This window comes from Macaca nemestrina, chromosome 14 (assembly GCF_043159975.1).
Source record: "Macaca nemestrina isolate mMacNem1 chromosome 14, mMacNem.hap1, whole genome shotgun sequence".
Taxonomy (NCBI): domain Eukaryota; kingdom Metazoa; phylum Chordata; class Mammalia; order Primates; family Cercopithecidae; genus Macaca; species Macaca nemestrina.
The window spans coordinates 5,889,832-5,910,219 of record NC_092138.1 but is presented as its reverse complement, the minus strand read 5'-3'; the positions used below and the strand labels follow the sequence as shown (position 1 = coordinate 5,910,219).

At 40.1% G+C, this 20,388-nt stretch overlaps 1 protein-coding gene across 5 annotated transcripts in view; it reads left to right on the top strand.

The window, feature by feature from the left end:
• The window catches only part of CENP (centromere protein P), a 275,211-nt gene that overhangs the window by 36,235 nt on the left and 218,588 nt on the right, over window positions 1–20,388 (top strand). For all 5 annotated transcript variants that reach the window (XR_011612319.1, XR_011612320.1, XR_011612321.1 and 2 more), the window contains exon 5: window positions 17,072–17,168. Coding sequence is in view for 2 of the 5 variants with exons in the window: in XM_011771213.2 (XP_011769515.2) it covers window positions 17,072–17,168 (97 nt within the window). In the remaining 3 variants the exon portion in view is untranslated. The remainder of the gene's footprint in view (window positions 1–17,071; window positions 17,169–20,388) is intronic.

Here is a 20,388-nt window from a genome sequence, read left to right as displayed (position 1 = left end):
GTAGCTGGGACTACAGGCGCGTACCACCACGTCTGGCTAATTTTTGTATTGTTAGTAGAGACGGGGTTTCACCATATTAGCCAGGCTGGTCTCGAACCCCTGACCTCAAGTGATCTGCACAACTCAGCCTCCTAAAGTGTTGGGACTACAGGCATGAGCCACCGTACCTGGCCTTATTTTATTTTGTTATGCTATGTTATGTTATGTTATGTTATGTTACGTTACGTTACGTTACGTTACGTTACGTTACGTTACGTTGGAGATGGAGTCTTGCTCTGTCGCCCAGGCTGGAGTACAGTGGCACAGTCTCAGCTCACTGCAACCTCCGCTCCCTGGGTTCAATTCTCCTGCCTCAGCCTCCTGAGTAACTGGGATTACAGGCATGCACCGCCACGACCGGCTAATTTTTTTGTATTTTTAGTAGAGATGGGGTTTCACCATGCTGGCCAGGCTGGTCTCAATCTCCTGACCTCAAGTGATCCACCCACCTTGGTCTCCCAAAGTGCTGGGATTACAGGCATGAGCCACCGCACCCAGCTCAAGTGTGCAGTTTTAAGTTTAGAGATATTCCCTTATATAATTACAGTGCAGTGATCGACTTCATAAATTGACATTGATATGATACTTTTATCTAATATGCTTTCCATAATCCAGTTTTCTTAGTTGATCTCATAATATATTGCATCTTCTTTCTCCTTGAATTATATGATGTAGTCTAAAGTCAAGTATTGCATTTAGTTGTCATGTCTCTTTAGTCTCCTTTAATCTGGAGTTATTGCCTAGCCTTTCTTTGCCATGTTTCACTTTGTCATCTTTTTAAAAAGCTCTTCCTACAACCAGCCTGAGCAACAGAGCAAGGCTCCATCTCTTCAAAAAGTTAAAAAAAAAAAAATTAGCCTGGCATAGTGGTGCATGCCTATAGTTCTAGCTATCTGAGGGTCTGAGGCAAGAGGATCATTTGAGGCTGCAGTGAGCTAAGATCATGCTACTGCATTCCAGCCTGGGCCACAGGGCAAGACTTGTCTCTAAAAACAAAAGTTCTTTCCACGTTTTTGTTTGTTTCTTTTTCTTTCTACTTTTTTCCCCCAATAAAATGTTTCTTATTTTGCCTTTGATCTTCTGTTGTGGTCAGTTGAGGCTCTGCCTTCTTAGGCAAATTCTGTATAGATGATATTTTGTCCTTCTCAGCATAGCTGTCCCTCATAGGTGATACTAAGTTTTTCACTCAATGAAACTGTTATATTTCTCCACTGTATGATAACTAATTTTTTCTCCCTTGGCTCTAATATGCAATCTGTGGGGACACACTTGATGACCACGCAGTTACTACTCTTTATTAATATTCCTTCCTCAATTTAGCATCTACTGATGATTCTTGCCTTATCTACTCACTACTGTGATGTTTGCAAAATGATGATTTTTCAACTCTAGCGCTTACTTCCTCCACATTTCTCAGTAGGCATTTGGCATTATGCTTAAGAAATAGATCACCATTCTCTATGTATGTGTATATATCCATATTTATAATATGTATGGATTCATTCTTTTTTTTCCCAACGATTTATAATTTCTTCTCTTCTTATTTATTTTGGTGCTCAAACTATCCCGGATTTGATCAGAGGGAATCTCTTTAAGCTGGCTCCTGAATCCATGTGTTAATTCCTTATTATATTTTTGAGCACTTCCTCATATTCTGTCAATAAAAGATTTTTCCAGGCTCACAATATACCTGTCCTGCCCTAGGTGTAGATTCAGCAATTTTTCTGAGGAACCAGAGTTTCTTTTAGTGGGAAATGGTATTAGAGACTAAGATCTGATACTAGGTCTGTTCATTGCTATTGGAGTGTCTTTGCTTCTTGGTTCTTTCAACAAACAGTACTAGAAAATATGTTTTTATACATATATATACACACACACACAAACCTGTATATAAGAAATCATGATTCATAAAATATTCATGTGCACTAATAGTCATGTGCCGCATAACTACTTTTTGATCAGTGACAGACTGCATATACCAAGGTAGTTTCATGATTACATTACTGTATTTTACTGTACTTTTCCAATATTTAGATATGTTAAATGCACAAATATTTAACATTGTTTTACAACTGCCTACAGCATTTAGTACTGTAATGCTGTATAGGTTTATAGCCTAGGAGTAATTGGCCATACTATATAGCCTAGGTTTGCAGTAGGCTGTACCATTTAGGTTTGTGTAAGTACACTGTATGATGTTCCTATAGTAAAGAAATCATCTGACAATGCATTTATCAGAATGTATCCCTGTCGTTAAGCTACACATGATTTACAAAATCGTGACTGGACACCAAGGCGTCCAGTTCTACTCCAGCTTATCCCCAGTTTATAGTATGTATGTGTTTATATACATACTATCATTTCACATTTCTACATCCTTTCTTCCATATTGAGAAACTTGGCTCCTAGAAATATCAACAAAGTTATTCATTTGCTCAATCCTATTGGTTTTTTGTTTGTTTTTGAGATGAGGTGTCACTCTGTCGCCCAGGCTGGTGTGCAGTGGTGCAAACTTGGCTCACTGCAACCTCCGCTTCTCAGGCTCCAGTCATCCTCCTACCTCAGCCTCCTGAATAGCTGGAACTACAGGCACGCACCACCACGCCCAGCTAATTTTTTGTATTTTTGGTAGAGATGGGTTTTGGCCATGTTGTCCAGGCTGGTCTTGAACTCTTGGGCTCAGGCGATCCATCTACTTTGGCCTCCCAAAGTGCTGGGATTATAGGCATGAGCCACTGTACTCAGCCAATCCTATTGTTTTTTGTAGTGAAGGCCTGCTTTTTTTTTTTTTTCCCCCAATTAAAAAATTTTTTTTCTTAGAGATAGGGGTCTCACTATGTGTGGCCCAGGCTGGTCTCACACTCCTGGGCTCAAGCAGTCATCCTGCCTTGGCCTCGCAAAGTGCTGGGATTACAAATGTGAGCCATTGTGCCCGGCCCAATGTTCTGCTTTTAATGGATTTTTTAGCTTTTTCTATGATTTTGGCCTTAAAAGTCTTTTTTTTTTTTTTTTTTTTTTGAGACGGAGTCTTGCTCTGTTGCCCAGGCTGGACTGCAGTGGCCGGATCTCAGCTCACTGCAAGCTCCGCCTCCCGGGTTTACGCCATTCTCCTGCCTCAGCCTCCCGAGCAGCTGGGACTACAGGCGCCCGCCACCTCGCCCGGCTAGATTTTTGTATTTTTTAGTAGAGACGGGGTTTCACCGTGTTAGCCAGGATGGTCTCGATCTCCTGACCTCGTGATCCGCCCGTCTCGGCCTCCCAAAGTGCTGGGATTACAGGCTTGAGCCACCGCGCCCGGCCAAAAGTCTTTATTTCATTTTTGGTTTTGAAAGATATCATTCGGGGTATAGAATCCTTGGTTGGTGGTTTTGGTTCTTTGAGTTTTTTCTCCTGAGTACTTTAGAGGTATTTGTCCATTGTCTTGTGGCTTAACAGTACATTTGCTGTGCTGCTTCTTTATGTTCCCCTGTATGATGGAACTGGTTGTTGTGTTGGATACACAACTCTATTCATTTGGTCAAAATCATAAAATTAAGAAAAAGAGTGAATTTTACTGTATGTAAACTTTTAAATAAATAAATACATGTATGTTAAAAGCATATTATACACTTTGCATTGTATTAGTCTCTAAGAATACAATGATGAACAAGATAATTTTCAATTTTATGAAGCTTACAACCTAGTGTATGTGCAAAACCAATGATACATGGTAATTGATGGTAGAGTAAGTGCTATGGGAATATAAATGCATACAATATCTACTCTAGGGGAGAGGGAGGGGTGGTATTAGCCCCAGGTCACCTAGGAGAGTGCCTTGTACATGGTTGGTGTTCAAACAGTTCTTGAGTGAATCATCTAACAAACCACTTGAAAATGTAAGACCTGAAGTTAAGCAGAGATTAGACAGACAAGTCACTAGTATTCTTTCATTTATCCAACAGTTATGTGTTGCCTATTCTGCAGCCAAGCACCATCGTTGTGCTTAATATGTAGCAGTGAACAAAAGAAAAATCCGTCTTCATAAATTCAAGAGGTTTATTTTCTAGTAGGGGAAACAGGCAATAAACAAAACAGATAAGTAAAATAAATAATATATTAGATATCGATAAGTGGTGGGGAGAAAATAAACTAGGATAGGAGATTGCAATGCACAGGAGGAGGAAAGGTACCATTTTTAAATAGCTTGATTGGGGAAGGCCTCATTGAGAATGCGACATAGGAGTACATGGAGGAGGTTGCCTGGCCTGATCATGTCAGTTGGTTATCAACCCTAGGTACTCTCTAAAAATGTATCAAAAATGTAGCAAATTATGCCTTGCATTATAACTACTCCTTTTTATTTTATTTTATTTTATTTTTTCTTTTTTTTTTTTTGAGACAGAGTCTCATGCTCTCACTCACGCTAGAGTGCAGGGGCACAATCTTGGCTCACTGCAACCTCCACGTCCTGGGTTCAAGCGATTCTCCTGCCTCAGCCTCCTGAGCAGCTGGGATTGCAGGCATCCGCCACCATGCCCTGCTAATTTTTGTATTCTTAGTAGAGATGGGGTTTCACCACGTTGGCCAGATTGGTCTCAAACCCGTGACCTTAGGTGATCCACCCCGTCTCGGCCTCACAAAGTGCTGGGATTATAGGTGTGAGCCACTGTGCCCAGCCTATAACTATTCTTATCCTCGTATAAATTATAAATTTGTGATAATGAGGACAGTGTATCTTTATGTATTTCATTTCTTTTTTTTTTTTTTCCTTAAACTAATGACTAACAGCATTGAATTAGAAAAAGTGTTTAATCTCTGTGGAGTTATCTGCAAAATGAAAGAACTGGATAGAATTATTTCCAGGGTTCACCGGGCGCGGTGGCTCACACCTGTAATCCCAGCACTTTGGGAGGCCGAGGTGGGCGGATCACAAGGTCAGGAGATTGAGACCATCCTGGCTAACAAGGTGAAACCCCGTCTCTACTAAAAATACAAAAAAAATTAGCCAGGCGTGGTGGTGGGCGCCTGTAGTCCCAGCTACTCGGGAGGCTGAGGCAGGAGAATGGTGTGAACCTGGGAGGCGGAGCTGGCAGTGAGCCGAGACAGTGCCACTGTACTCCAGCCTGGGCGACAGAATGAGACTCTGTCTCCAAAAAAAAAAAAAAAAAAAAAAATTTCCAGGGGTCTGTCCCATTCTAAAACCTTATAAATTTATGAATTAAAGAATAAAATATATCTGAGAAATGATGGAATTTACTGGAATTGGAATGATGGAACTGTAGAAGAACATCCATAACTTAGATCTCTTCTTTATAACATGGGATGATTGCCAGCACTTGGGGAATCCTTCTCAGTGAAACCAGATAGACAAAAAACAATGCTGCTTTGGGCCACCCACTAGACATGAAATTACTTCATTTTACAGATTGTGTATTGTTTGGTATTACTTGTGGCACAGATTCCTAAACTCCTTTAGTGAGTATATATGCCCACCACTATTTACAGATCACTCAATTGATCTTGTTAGAGTCCTCAGTAACGAATTTTATGTGCCAGATGCTTTCTTCAGTATTTGTGGTCTTTTTCTTTTTAAAAAGGCATTATTTTTAAATTAAAGCACAGAAAAGTATAAAAAGTTATACCTGGAAGGGATTTGGGAAGAAATTATTCCTCTGATTAATCATTGTAGACAAATAGGAGTGAATGATTATTATACACACATGCTCATTTTTTCAAACATCTGAGACTGTTTTGAGGACGTTGTTTGAGAGGATCACGATTCAGTTAGTTCAGTACTGACTTCCCCAAGAGCTCTCATGGAATTCTGGCAGGTTGAACATCTATAATCTGAAATCCAGACTGCTCTAAAATCTGACATTTTTTGATTGCTGACATGATTACCTTAAGTGGAAAATTCCACACCTGACTTGTGACAGGTTGCAGTCAAAACGCAGGTGTACAACACGGTTCATTCAACATCCTCAAGGGAAAAAGACCCTCCCAGCTCCCTTCAGCTGTGGTAGCAGCATGCATTCATAACAAAACAAGAAATCATGTCAGATTCTAAAATCAAAGCTAGATTAATAAGACAAAAACTGTTGTTAATGAGGCAGATAACTGTGGAGGAAACATTTATTTTGTTTTTATGTATTCATTTATTTTTTGACACAGAGTCTCACTCTGTCTCTCGGGCTGGAGTGCAGTGGCACCATCTAGGCTCACGGCAACCTCCACCTCTGGGGTTCAAGCAATTCTCCTGTCTCAGCCTCCCAAGTAGCTGGACTTATAGACACACGCCACCACACCCAGCTAATTTTTGTATTTTTATTAGAGACATGGTTTCGCCGTGTTGGGTAGGCTGGTCTAGAACTTCTGTCCTCAAGTGATCTGCCCGCCTCAGCCTCCCAGAGTGCTGGGATTACAGGCATGAGCCACCGTGCCCAGCCTTTGGAGGAAACATTTAAAAATGGTTCTACAGGAGCCATCCAGCAGAATGCCTCCTCATCCCTAGAGAACCCATTTCTTGGTCCCACAACTGCTTCTTATGTTTCTTCTCACCTAAAAAAATAAAATACGGTATACAGTAACATTTTATTTTATTTTATTTATTTTTTGAGACGCAGTTTCAGTCTTGTTGCTCAGGCTGGAGTGCAATGTTGCGATCTTGGCTCACTGCAACCTCTGCCTCCCAGGTTCAAGCGATTCTCCTGCCTCAGCCTTCTGAGTATCATGCCCAGCTAATTTTTGTATTTTTAGTAGAGATGGGGTTTTACCACATTGGCCAGTCTGTTCTCAAATTCCTGACATCAGGTGATTCACTCACCTCGGCCTCCCAAAGCACTGGGATTACAGGCGTGAGCTACCGCACCTGGCATACAGTAACATTTTAATCAAAACACAGCATCATAGGTGGAGACTGGAAGCCTACCATTGTTAGTTGTTGCCGTTTGTTTTCTTTGTTGTTTTTTTTTGGAGACAGAGTCTCACTCTGTCGCCAGGCTCGAGTGCAGTGGCGTGATCTCAGCTCACTGCAAGCTTCGCCTCCCGGGTTCATGCCATTCTCCTGCCTCAAGCTCCGCCTCCCGGGTTCATGCCATTCTCCTGCCTCAGCCTCACGAGTAGCTGGGACTACAGAGGCCCGCCACTACGCCCAGCTAATTTTTTGTATTTTAGTAGAGACGGGGTTTCACCGTGTTAGCCAGGATGGTCTCAATCTCCTGACCTCGTGATCCACCCGCCACGGCCTCCCAAGTACTGGGATTACAGGCTTGAGCCACTGCGCCTGGCCAGTTGTTGCTGTTTTTTAGAAGCTGGTAACTGGTAATTTGGTGATACTGCACTGCATACATTATTTTTTCACTATTTAATGACATGTCATTTTTTTACTGTTAAGTTCTTATGTGTGAATAAGTTAAGAAAATTATTGCTTATTGGTATCATAAATTCAGTATCAGGAATGATGATGATGCTAAGTAACCACAGATCATCCACATGGGTGGCTGAGATAGTGACACCTTTGTTTTCTCATGGATCATTGTACACAAACTTTGTTTCACACACAAAATTATTTAAAATATTGTGTAAAATTACCTCTAAGACCTGGACACTGTCCCCAAGAGATCTCATTATATACATGCAAATATTCCAAAATCTGAAAAAAAATCAAAATCTGAAACGCTTCTGGTACCAGTCATTTTTGGATAAGGGATACTCAGCCTGTATTCCAGCTTCCAATAATTTTATCAAAATTAGCTTCAAAGCAGCTTCATGGGGCCATTTATTCAATGATCAAGAGCTGCATTAAATTAACCACCTCCATAAAAACATAACTATAGCTGCTGTGAAGACCAATTTCATGAGGTCTCGCTGGGAAGCAGTCCCAATGAGTTCATCATCTGTTACAGAACCTTTTGAGTGATCAGATGTGGAGAAACTAAATCTCACCTCTGTATATTGTATATCTATATATTGTGGATAGTTTTTTTGGCTACTAACAGGAATCAGCAGCGTACATTTGACATATATCTACGTTCATATGCACTGCATGGTTAATATTTAAAAGTTAAAAATAAATGGCCCAGGTGCAGTGGCTCATGCCTGTACTCCTAATGGTTTGGGAGGCTAAGATGGGAGGATCGCTTGAGCCCAGGAGTTTATGACCAGTGTTGGGAACATAGTGAGACCCTGTCTCTACGAAAAAAGAAATTGAAAAAAATTTGCCAGGTCTGCCTGCCTGTAGTTGTAGCTGCTCAGGAGGCTGACATGGGAGGGTCACTTGAGCTCAGGAACTCCAGGTTACAGTGAGTTATGATCATGCCACTGCACTCCAGGCTAGGTGACAGAGCAACACACTCTCTCTAAAAATAAATGGAGCCTATTTTAATAGCTTTTATTATTATTAACAAATAATATAGTGAAGCTAACAGATTAAGAGACAATTGCCATTAAAAACGTAGTTACAGTTCACAAGAGGGAGAGGCACACCACACCACAGGGGCCACATGAGGAGCACTGGGGTCAGTCAAGAGACAAATAGGAGAGGGGAATCTATGGGCAAGAGCTTTTATTGTGGTTTCTGTGGGAAGGAATGGTTGAGGCAGCGTAAGCTGGTTTAAGCTTGGCTTGTTTGAATAATTTCAGTGGGCTCTGGGTCAGAGCCTAGTTAACTCTCTTGTACATGGCCCTGGGGTGATTACAGCAGGTGGATACTGGAGAGAACTGGTAAAGAGAGAACCTGGTAAAGGAGGTGTTTGGAGGTGTGGATTCTGGGTTGGTTGTTTTGCATTTGAAAAGCTCACTCAAGGGCAAATTGTTGATTATCTCTAGAGATTGGCTAGGATTGCACTGAATTGCTAGATTGCTTTAGACAATATGGTCATTTTAACAGTATTCTTCAAAGCAGTGAGCCTGGGATGTGCATGAGATGACTCATTTGTTATTGGTGTATAGAAACACTACTGATTTTTGTACATTGATTTTGTCCTGCAACTTAACTGAATTCATTGATCAAATCTAAGATTTTTTTGGTAGAGTCTAGGTTTTTCTAGATATAAGATCATATAAGCAAAAAGAGACAATTTCACCTTCCTCTTTTCCAATTGGGATGCCTTTTATTTCTTTCCTTTGCCTTATTGCTCTGGCTAGGACTAGGCATATGTTGAATAGGAGTGGTAGAAGTCTTATTCTAGTTTCCAGAGGAAAGGCTTTCAACTTTCCCCTGTTCCTTATGATGTTAGCTTGGGTTTTTTGTATGTAGTCTGTATTATTTTGAGGTATATGCCCTCCGTGCTTAATTTGTTAAGTGTTTGAATCCTGGGAGGGTGTTGAATTTTATCAAATGCTTTTTCTGCATCAATTGAGATTATATTTTTTCCTTATATCTTGTAGATGTGATATATTACATTTATTGATTTGTATATGTTGAATCATCCTTGCATCCTTGGTATAAATTACATCTGATCGTGATATATTTCTGATGTGCTGTTTGGTTTGGTTTGCTAATTACTTTGTTGAAGATTTTGCATCTGTGTTCATCAGGAATATGGGACTGTAGTTTTCTTATGGTTGTGTGTCCTTAACTGGTTTTAGTATCAGGGTAATGCTGGCCTCTTGCAGTGAGTTAGGGAGAATTCTCTCCTCTTTGATGATGTAAGAATAGTTTCAGGAGGATTAATATTAGTTCTTCTATGTATATGTGATAGAATTCGGCTGTTACTCCTTCTGGTCCTGGTCTTTTCTATGTTAGGAGACTTTTTATTGTTTTTTGTTTGTTTGTTTTTGTTTTTTGAGATGGAGTCTCACTCTGTCTCCCAGGCTGGAGTGCAGTAGTGGCACGATCTCGGCTCCCTGCAACCTCCGCTTTCCAGGTTCAAGGAATTCTCCTGCGTAGCTGTGATTACAGGCACTTACCATCATGCCCAGCTATTTTTTTTTTTTTTTTTAATTTTTAGTAGAGATGGGTTTTACCATGTTGGCCGGGCTGGTCTCAAACTCCTGACCTCAGGTGATCGTCCTGCCTCGGCCTCCCAAAGTGCTAGGATTACAGGTGTGAGCCATGATGCCCAGCTATTTTGTATTCGTTTTCTTTATTTTTTGTTTTATTCTTCCATTAATGCCTTCTTCTGTGTTTAATTGATTTTTGCAGTGTACTATTTGATTCTCTTCTCCTTTCCTTATCGATGTATTCTTTAGTTATTTTCTTTTCTTTTTCTTTTTCTTTTTTTTTTTTTTTTTGAGACAGAATTTCACTCTTGTTGTCCAGGCTGGAGTGCAATGGCATGATCTTGGCTCACTGCAACCTCTGCCCCCTGGGTTCAAGCAGTTCTCCTGCCTCAGCCTCCGGAGCAGCTGGGATTACAGGCATGCGCCACCACACCCAGCTAATTTTTGTATTTTTAGTAGAGACGGGGTTTCTCCATGTTGGTCAGGCTGGTCTTGAACTCCCAACCTCAGGTGATCCGCCCATCTCAGCCTCCCAATCTTTAGTTATTTTCTTAGTGGATACCTTGAGAATTACAGGTAATATCTTAAACTTATAACAACCTAGTTTAAATGAATACTAAACTAGATTGGTATTAATAATACCTTTTAAAACTCTGCTTTTTATATCTCTGTTTCTCCCCCTTATATTGTGATTGTCACAGATTACATCTTTATACATTGTTTGACCATTAACATAGATTTGTAATTTTTGTTTTATGCATTTGTCTTTAAATCATATGGGAAAAAGAGGGCTTATTAATCAAAATACAATGATACTTTCTTTATTATTTACCTATGTAACCATTGTTCATTATTTCTGTGTATGGTTTTCAATTACTGTCCAGTGTTTTTTCCTTTCAGCCTAAAGAATTCCCATAAGCATTTTTTTGTAGGTCAAGTCTACAAGTAACAGACCTCAGCTTTCTTTAATCAGGGAATGTCTTAATTTTTATTGCCTTTGTAAGAGATACTTTTGCTGGATATCAGTCTCAGGATTCTCTTTGGAGTTCAACAGATTTACCATAATGTTTCTTGATGTGGATCTCTTTGAGGTTATCCAGTTTGCAGTTTATGCACTTCTTGGATGTGTATATTAACTTTTTCATCCAGAGGGATTTGACTGTTATTTCTCAAGATATAATTTTAGCTCCCATTTTTTTTCAACTTTCCTTCTTTGACTTTCATTATGTATATGTTAGTACTTTTCTGGGTGTCCCACAAGTCTCTTAGGCTCTGTTTATTTTTCTTCATTCTTTTTTCTTTCTCTTTCTTAGACTGGATAATTTCACTTGACCTACATTCATTTTTACTGATTCTTTTTTTTTTTTTTTTTTGAGAGACGGAGTCTTGCTCTGTTGCCCAGGCTGGAGTGCAGTGGTGTGATCTTGGCTCACTGCAACCTCTGCCTCCTGGGTTCAAGGGATTCTTGTGCCTCAGCCTCCCGAGTAGCTGGGATTACAGGCACATGCCACCACGCCCAGCTAATTTTTGTATTTTTTTAATAGAGACTGGGTTTCACCATATTGGCTAGGCTGGTCTCAAATTCCTGACCTTGTGATCTGCCCACCTCAGTCTCCCAAAGTGCTGGGATTACAGGCATGAGCCACCACGCCCAGCCATTTTTACTGATTCTTATGCCCACTCAAATCTGCTGTTGAGCCCCTTTAGTGAATTTTTCATTTCATTTGTTGTACTTTTCAGTTCTAAAATTTCTATTTCTTTTAAAAAAATTTCTCTCTTTATGGACATTTCCTGTTTGTTGCATACTTTGTTCTCTTGATTTTTCTTGAGTTCTCTAAACATATTTAAGGCAGTTGATTTAAAATCATAGCCTAGTAATTCCACTAGTCATTCTCAGGATAAGTTTCTGTTAATTTCTTTTTTTTTTTTCTGTGACTGGGCCATATTTTCTTTTTTCTTTGCATGCTTAGGTTTTGTTATTGTCATTAAATACTGTACATTTTGAATATTATGATGGGCAAAAAGGAAAAAAGAAAAAAGGATATCGTCTCCAGGTCTATGCATTTTGTTTCTGTATGGGGACACTACTTCAGTGCTGAGCCAGGTCTTTCACAATCCTGCCTTAGTCCTGTCCTTAGCCTAGTGATTAGCCAGAGATTGAAGTTATGCTCCCCTCAGTTCTCTTCTAAGCATGCATTCTGCCCTGAGCATTCAGTGGCTTTCTAGTTCCCTGGTATACTTGAGCGCTTTTTCCAAGACTTTATCCCCCAAAGATTCTCATTCCCTACCTTTTCTTCTCTTGGCTTTCCGCATATCTGTTGTTTGTCTCAACTGTTCTTTTGCCCTACATAGCAGCGACTTGTTAATTTGCCTTTTAGTATTTTTGAAAAATATCCCCTGTGTAGCTATGTCTTCATGTTGTCTGGGGTAATACTCAAGGTTCATTGTCCCACAGCCACCAAAAACCGGGATGTGAACATACCAGGGTGAGGTTAAGAGTGGACATTTAATAGGTGAAAGAAGGAGAAGAACTGTCTGCACAGAGAGGGGTCCTGGAGAAAATGGGTTGCTATTGGGAGAACTCACTCCTGATGTTTAACGTGGGTTCTTTTCTATTTCCTAAGTGTCTCGGCTGGGTTGAGAAATAAAGGGAAAGAGCACAAGAGAGAGAAATTTAAAGCTGGGTGTCCAGGGAGACATCACATGTTGGCAGGAGCCGTGATGTTCCCCGAGCCATAAAACCAGCAAGTTTTTATTAGTGATTTTCAAAAGGCGAGGGAGTGCACAAATAGGGTGTGAGTCACAGAGATCACATACTTCACGAGGTAATAAAATATCACAAAGCAAATGGAGGCAGGGCGAGATCACAGGACCACCAGATGAGGTAAAATTAAAATTGCTAATGAAGTTTCAGGCACGCATTGTCATAGATAACATCTTACAAGGAAACAGGGTTTGAGAGCAGGTAACCTGTCTGACCATAATTTATTAGGTGGGAATTTACTCATCCTAGTAAGTCTGGGAGCACTATAGGAGACCGGGGCTTATTTCATCCCTTCGGCTTCGACTGTAAAAGACAACGCCTTAAAAAGAGGTTGTCTGTAAGCCTACCTTCAGGGCGCATTCTCTTTCTCAGGGATGTTCCTTGCTGAGAAAAATAATTCAGTGATATTTCTCCTATTTGCTTATGAAAGAGGAGGAATATAGCTCTGTTCCGTCCGGCTCACCAGCGGCCAGTTCAAAGTTACCTCTCTTGTTCCCTGAACATCGCTGTTATCCTCTTCTTTTTTTTAAGATGCCCAGATTTCATATTCAAACACACATGCTCTACAATTTGTGCAGTTGACACAATCACAGGGTCCTGAGGCGACATTCATCCTCCTCAGCTTACAAAGATGACGAGATTAAGAGATTAAAGTAAAGACAGTTATAGGAAATCACAAGGATATTCATTGAGGAAGTGATAAGTGTCCGTGAAATCTTCACAATTTATGTTCAGAGATTACAGTAATGACAGGTGTAAGAAATTATAAAAGTATTAATTTGGGGAACTAATAAATGTCCATGAAATCTTCACAATTTATGTCATTCTGCTACAGCTTCAGTCGGTCCCTCCGTTCGGGGTCCCTGACTTCCTGCAACAGGTTGCCTCTTCCGCAGTCAAAAGCAGGTTTTACAGATGAGCTTGAGGAGGCAGTGTCTGATTTACATAGGGCATGAAAAATTGGTGGGACCAGGTGTGCCACTTGCATAGGATGTGAAGAAGCTGGCCGCCCCACCCTAATCTTTTATTATGCAGATGGATTCTCTACCGGGCCAGCTCCATGTTGCCTGCTTTTTTACTGTACACGTGGTGACAAAGAAAAGGGAAGATGGAGACCGGGCACAGTGGCTCACGCCTGTAATCCCAACACTTTGGGAGGCCAAAGTGGGCAGATCGCCTGAGGTTGGGAGTTCGAGACCTGCCTGGCCAATATGGTGAAACCCTGTCTCTACTAAAAATACACAGAAAAATTAGCCAGGCATCATGGTGCACGCCTGTAATCCCAGCTGCTTGGGAGGCTGAGGCAGGAGAATCACTTGAACTAAGGAAGCAGAGGTTTTGGTGAGCGGAGATCGCACCACTGCACTCCAGCCTGAGCGACAGAGTGAGACTTTGTCTCAAAAAAAAAAAAAAAAAAAAGGGCAAGATGGAGCCTGTATGTTTAACATACCTGGCTTCCAGGGCTAGTAATTCCGCTAGTCATTCAACAGGATAAGTTTCCAGGGCTACCTGGAAGCCAGGTATGTTACAGTAAAAAAGCAGGCAACATGGAGCTGGCCCGGTAGAGAATCCATCTGCATAATGAAAGATTAGGATGGGGCGGCCAGCTTCTTCACATCCTATGCAAGTGGCACACCTGGTCTGACCAATTTTTCATGTCCTATGTAAATCAGACACTGCCTCCTTTTCTATTGCACAGCCTTTACTTGTGCAGGCTTCCAGCTTGCTTATCTATGTTTGCGGCTCTATTTTTCAGGCTGCTCTTTGTTAGAAAAGAAATGATTTGGGGGCTGCTTTTTATTAAAAGGGAAGCCTTGCTTGAGGGCTCCTTAACCCTCACTATCTACCTAAATAATTTCTTTCTAGCTCCTGTATCAATTGCAACGAAGTTCTGACTTAGCTGAAGTGCACTCAGACCCTTGAATCAAAACAGTTCCTTGGGAATGAGGTCTCTTTTACTTGGGAGCCAAGTCAAGACAAACAATTCCTTGGGAATGGGATCCCTTTGACTGTTGTCAGGATTAGGTTCTCAGGCTAGTAAAGTAGCATGCTATCTTTAAGACTGCTACTGTGGCCAGGTAGGGAGTGTGGCAAGGGTATTTTAAAATACTACAAAGTGCTCTTACCCTTTTTCAGTTGCCCTTTTCCTGATTGTTTTCTTAGTTGTAAGCTTTTTACTCCCTTCCCACATTCCAGTAAAAGTGGTTCTGACAGCTATGCAATAGTTTTCAGTGTTTCTGAGACAGGATGACCCCTAGCACTTCCTATTTTGCCATTTTTTTGTTGTTGTTGTTCTTATTGATGCATTTCTAAGTCAAAAGCACACCCCAGCCCACTTTAGTCTGTAGTTCAATATCCTGTTGTGGTCTGCCCCACTCATGTACTATCCCAAGGCCAATGTGAATTCTGGAAATTATTCTACACTATAATTCAGTTCTCAGTATTTTTTTCTATGTAGATTCTGGTTCGTTCTATGTATGGGTTATTTAGGACTTCATAAACAGATGTAAAAGATTCTTGTCTGAAGGCTGCTCTTCTCTGATTCTCCCTTATCTCTTCTTGGGATGACTTACGTGCAGGGTGTGGAAAGTTAACACAGCACCCCACTGTGTGTGCAGCTGCCATGTTGGTCGAGAACAGAAATGACATCCTTTCTTTGCTTATGTTTGCTTGGTGTTAGGTGGGCGTTGCTGACAAAGCTTCCTCTCTCAGTCTTTCTGGTAGCAGTACCCGTTTGGGAGGTGAGGACTCTGCTTTGCCTGCTTTTCTTATTGTTGGCAGTGATAGTCGACAGGCTTCACACCTCAGCCTCTGTGGCTAAAGTGCCTGATTAGGAGTGAAAGGGGCACAGCTCCTCTTTGGCATTAGGGTTCCCTTCTGCCAGGCCTGTTTCTTTTCATCTTGCACGATCTCCATTGGCTAGAGGGAATGGTCTTTCCCGAGGCTTTTGGGGTTGTTGTTGTTGTTAATGTACCCTTTGGTAATTCCGGGTTGCAGTTTGCTCCTGTGTACAGACTGGGATATACAGAAGGCAAAAATAAATCCTAAGGAATTCATTTCCAGGTCCTCCCTTGATTCCTGAAGACTCTACCTGACCTGCTTTCTTCTTTCCACATTTCAGAGTTTCTGATGTTTGCTTTATGTGCTGTGTCCATGGTTTTAAATTATAGGTAATGGAAGCATTGGGATAGAATATGCTTACTCTATCATGACTGGTACAGGAACTCAGCTCCCGCAATCATTTATCAAATGAATGATTAAATGATACGTGGTTCTTGCCTTCAAGTTACTTGTGGTGTATGTGGCTTACATTATTAATATAGATGTACTATTAAGAGAATTAAGACTCATTCCTGTGAGAGTTCTCATAGGCAAAGGAATGAGATTATTTCTAGCTGTTAGGGAATAGGATATGTGGTGTGGTGGTGTGGTGATTGTTCTGACAAGGGTTCTCTGTCACCAGCTGGACGTCCTGCAGCTCAGTTCGGTTCTCACACTAACAGACCCTCCAGGTTACAGGTCTTCACCAAGAGTGTCTCCACTTCACACTCCAGCTGCAAGTGTCAGGGTCCACCTGCAGTCAGGACCAACTGGCCATAAATTCTGGAGTTCCCACAAGTCTCTCAGGTTTAATAACTTACTAGAACCACTCACAGAACTTAATGAAAACACTATACTTATAATTAGCATTTTATTATGAAGGATACAACCCAGACACAGCCAAATGGAAGTAATGCGTAGATGAAGGTCTGGGGGTTGGGGAGACAGAGATTCCTTGTGGAATCCAGGCACATTATCCTCCCAGCACATCAGTGTATTCACCAACCAGGAAGCTCTGCTGTGCTCCTGGTTAGCCCTCAAATGATGTGTTTGGTGATGTGTTCGATGTGTTTTCCTGGTGAAGTGCCTCCAGTCTGCAGTATGTAGGAACCACTATGAGACAGCTCATTAGCATAACAAAGACACATCTATCACTCAGGAAGTTCCAAAGGTTTTAAAGCACTATGCCAGAAACTGGCACTTACATACTGTCTATTCTTCATTATTCTTTATTATACTATAGTCATCAAATAAAATTTCAGAGAATGTGGCATTTGAGTGATTTGAATAGTAGGTAGACTTAAACATTTGAAAATGGGGAAAGGGGTGTTCTAGGCTGAGAAAGTAGCATTAACAGTCACACCAGAGGAACACACACACACAAGTGCAGGAATTGATATGTAGAACTACATCAAGTAGTTTTTGGTTTTAGTGTAGGATACATGAAAAGGAAAAATAAGAAATAAAGCTAGATTGGGTCTATCATTTAATGATATTTATTAATCAGAGAATCATTTATTCCTACAGAGCAGAAGACAGAAAAGATCTGTTCATGTTTTTTCGAAGCCTGCATTTTTTTGTGGAGTGGTTTGAATATCGTAAGCGCACGTTTAAACATTTCAAGGTAAAGTCTGAACTTTTTGAATTTAAACATATATATGAAAACAAAGCTGATATTAGTTGGGGATTCATCCATACATCCTTTTCTTAAAAGCTTTCAAACAGTAGAAAATATTCTCATTGACTTTTGGAATTTGCGATTATTTGGCATAACTGGAGGAGGATTACTTCTGTACAAATTGGCACACAGTTTATATTGTGGAATGTCTTGAAAGAAGTGTGGTTATATTCAAATTTATTTAAAATGCACATTTTGAAAAACCATTCTTTCAAGAGTACTTGAAGGAAAACAACAAATGTTAATAAAGAATGTCATCACAGCAGGCTTATCATGTAGTGGTATACTGCTAACTTCCTGAGCCAGACTCTGTGTTTTCAGCTTCTCAATTGTACATTTCGAGTTTAAATACCAAAGCCTGATTCTTGTGAAGTAATGCTTCCTAAAGCCTGATATGGGTACCTTAAAGTACTTCTTTTTATTCCCTTTCTTTGTTTTCGGGCATAACTGAAATTAAGTTTGGTTGCATTGTAATACCTCGGGTTCTACTCATTTGGATAGCATCAAATTATTGACAGCATTAATCCACACAGAAACCAGTTCCGAAAGTCAACTTAAATAATATTTCAAGGTTCAGATTCCCTCAAAAGCCTAACCAGGTCATGACTATTGTTTTTAGGACTTGTACTAACTCTCCTTTATTTGGGATTCTATTGTTTATTATTATTATTTATTCTGTTTGGTTGAGCTGATAAAATCTGTCAGGCCTAGGATTTTTTTCCACAAAGAAACATGGGCAGTTCTGTACTACAGTACCTTGAGGTGTTCTCATGATTTTGTTATATTTTATCATATGTAGTCTTGTGCCAGAAAAATTAAATATTTCTGCTTCGCAAGTGGTACAATACAGTAATGACGAGGGAGTGTGCTGGCTGTTACGGTAATAAATGAATCACCTAATGTTGCTGTTTCCTTATGCATTTGAATGGGTGATGGAAAATGGGAGCACTAGTCTCCATTTCCAAAGCTGATTTGACTCTATGTGCTTTCCAGGCAGGTATGGAGGTATAATTGGTGTATTTTTCCTATAGAGGGTAGAGACCTTCTAGGAGCTGGTCTTTGCTAGTTTTAACATTACTAGGGTGGAAAAAACCAATCACATTGTTCTGTAACCATCACCAATATCCACAATGTTTTGTAACCATCACCACTATCCTTCTCCAGAAGTTTTTCATCATCCCAACTGAAACATACCCATTAAACATTAGCTCCTCATTCCTGCCTTCTCTTAGCGCTTGCTACCACTGTTCTGTTTTTTGTTTCTATGAATTTTAGTATTCTAGGTACCTCATATATGTGGATTGACCTTTCACTTAGCATAATGTCCTCAAAGTTTCTCTATGTCATAGCAAGTGTCAGATTTCTTTTTTTTTTTTTTTTTTTTTGAGACAGGGTCTCACTATGTCACCCAGGCTGTAGTCTGGTGTTGCATTCACAGCTCATGGCAGTTTCGACTGTCCCTGGCTCAGGTGATCCTCCCACCTCAGCCTCCCAGGTAGCTGGGACTCCAGGCGCCTGCCACCATGTCAGCTAATTTATGTATTTTTTGTAGAGATGCAGTTTCGCCATGTTGCCCAGGCTGGTCTCGAACTACTGGGCTCAAGCAATTCACCTATCTTGGCCTCCCAAGCCCAGTGCCCTCCCCCGCCTTTATTTTTTTTTATTAAGGCTGGATCATATTCCATTAAATGTATATACATTTTGTTTATCCATTCATTTGCTGATGGGCACTGGTTGTTTTTACTTTTTGGCTATTGTGAATAATCCAGCCGTGAACATTAGTGTACTAATATCTGTTTGCGCCCCTTTCAATTCTTTTAAGTGTAATTATATACCTGGAAATAGAATTGCTGGATCATAAGGTAATTCTATGTTTAATTATTTGAAGAACCGCATACTCTTTTCCACAGTGCTTGTACCATTTTACACCAGCAAAGCACAAGTACTTCAGTTTCTCTACAACTACTTTAATAACTGTTATTTTCTGCTTTTTTTTTTTTTTTTTGGCTATAGCCAACCTAATGGGTAGGAAGTGATAGCTCATTGTGGTTTTGATTTACATCTTCCTAATGGTTAGTGATGTTAAACATATTTTTATGTGCTGGTTGGCCGTTTGTATATCTTTGAGGAAATGTCTCTGCAAGTCCTTGGCCCATTTTTGAATTGGGTTGTTTTTTGTTGTTGAATTGTAGAGTTATTTATATATTCTAGATATTAATTTCTTCTTAAATATATGATTTCAGAATACTTTCTCTGGGTTGTCTTTTGACTCTTGATAGTGCCCTTTGATGAAGAGAAATTTTTAATTTTTAAAATTTATTTTTAATTGACTAATAGTAATTTTACATATTCATAGGGTACATAGTGATGTTTCAATATGTATAATGTAGAGTGATCAGATCAGGGTAATTAGCATTTCCATCAGTTTAAACATTTACCCTTTCTTTGTGTTGGGAACCATCAGTATCTTCTAGCTATTTGAAACTATACCTTATTGTTAACTGTAGTCATCTTACAATGGTATAGAACTTATTCCTCCTACCTAACTGTAATTTTGTATCCTTTAACAAATCTCTCCCAAAAGTTTTCAATTTCGATGGAGACCATTTTATCTATTCTTTCTTTTTTACCTGTGTTTTTGGTGACAAATCCAAGTAATTTCATGCCAAATTCAATCTCATAAAGGTTTTCCTCTATATTTTCCTCTAAGAATTTTATAATTTAGCCCTTAAGTTTAGGTCTTTTAGTTCGTTTTTTAATATTACATAAGGTAGGTGTCCAACATCATTCTTTTGTATATGGATATCCAGTTTTCCCAGCACCATTGTTGAAGAGACTGGTGTTCTCCACTGAATGGTCTTTGTACTTATGTTGAAAAGTATCTGACCCTATTTGGAAGGGTTTATTTCTGGGCTATTTAATTTATTCTATTGGTCTGTATGTCTGTACTTATGCTAGTACCACACTGTTTTCTTTTTTTTTTTTTAGACAGAGTCTTGCTCTGTTGCCCAGGCTGGAGTGCAGTGGTGCGATCTCAGCTCGCTGCAACCTCTGCCTCCTGGTCAAGTGATTCTCCTGCCTCAGCCTCCCAGTAGGTGGGATTACAGGCACCCGCCACCACACCTGGCTAATTTTTTGGAATTTTTAGTAGAGACGGAGCTTAACC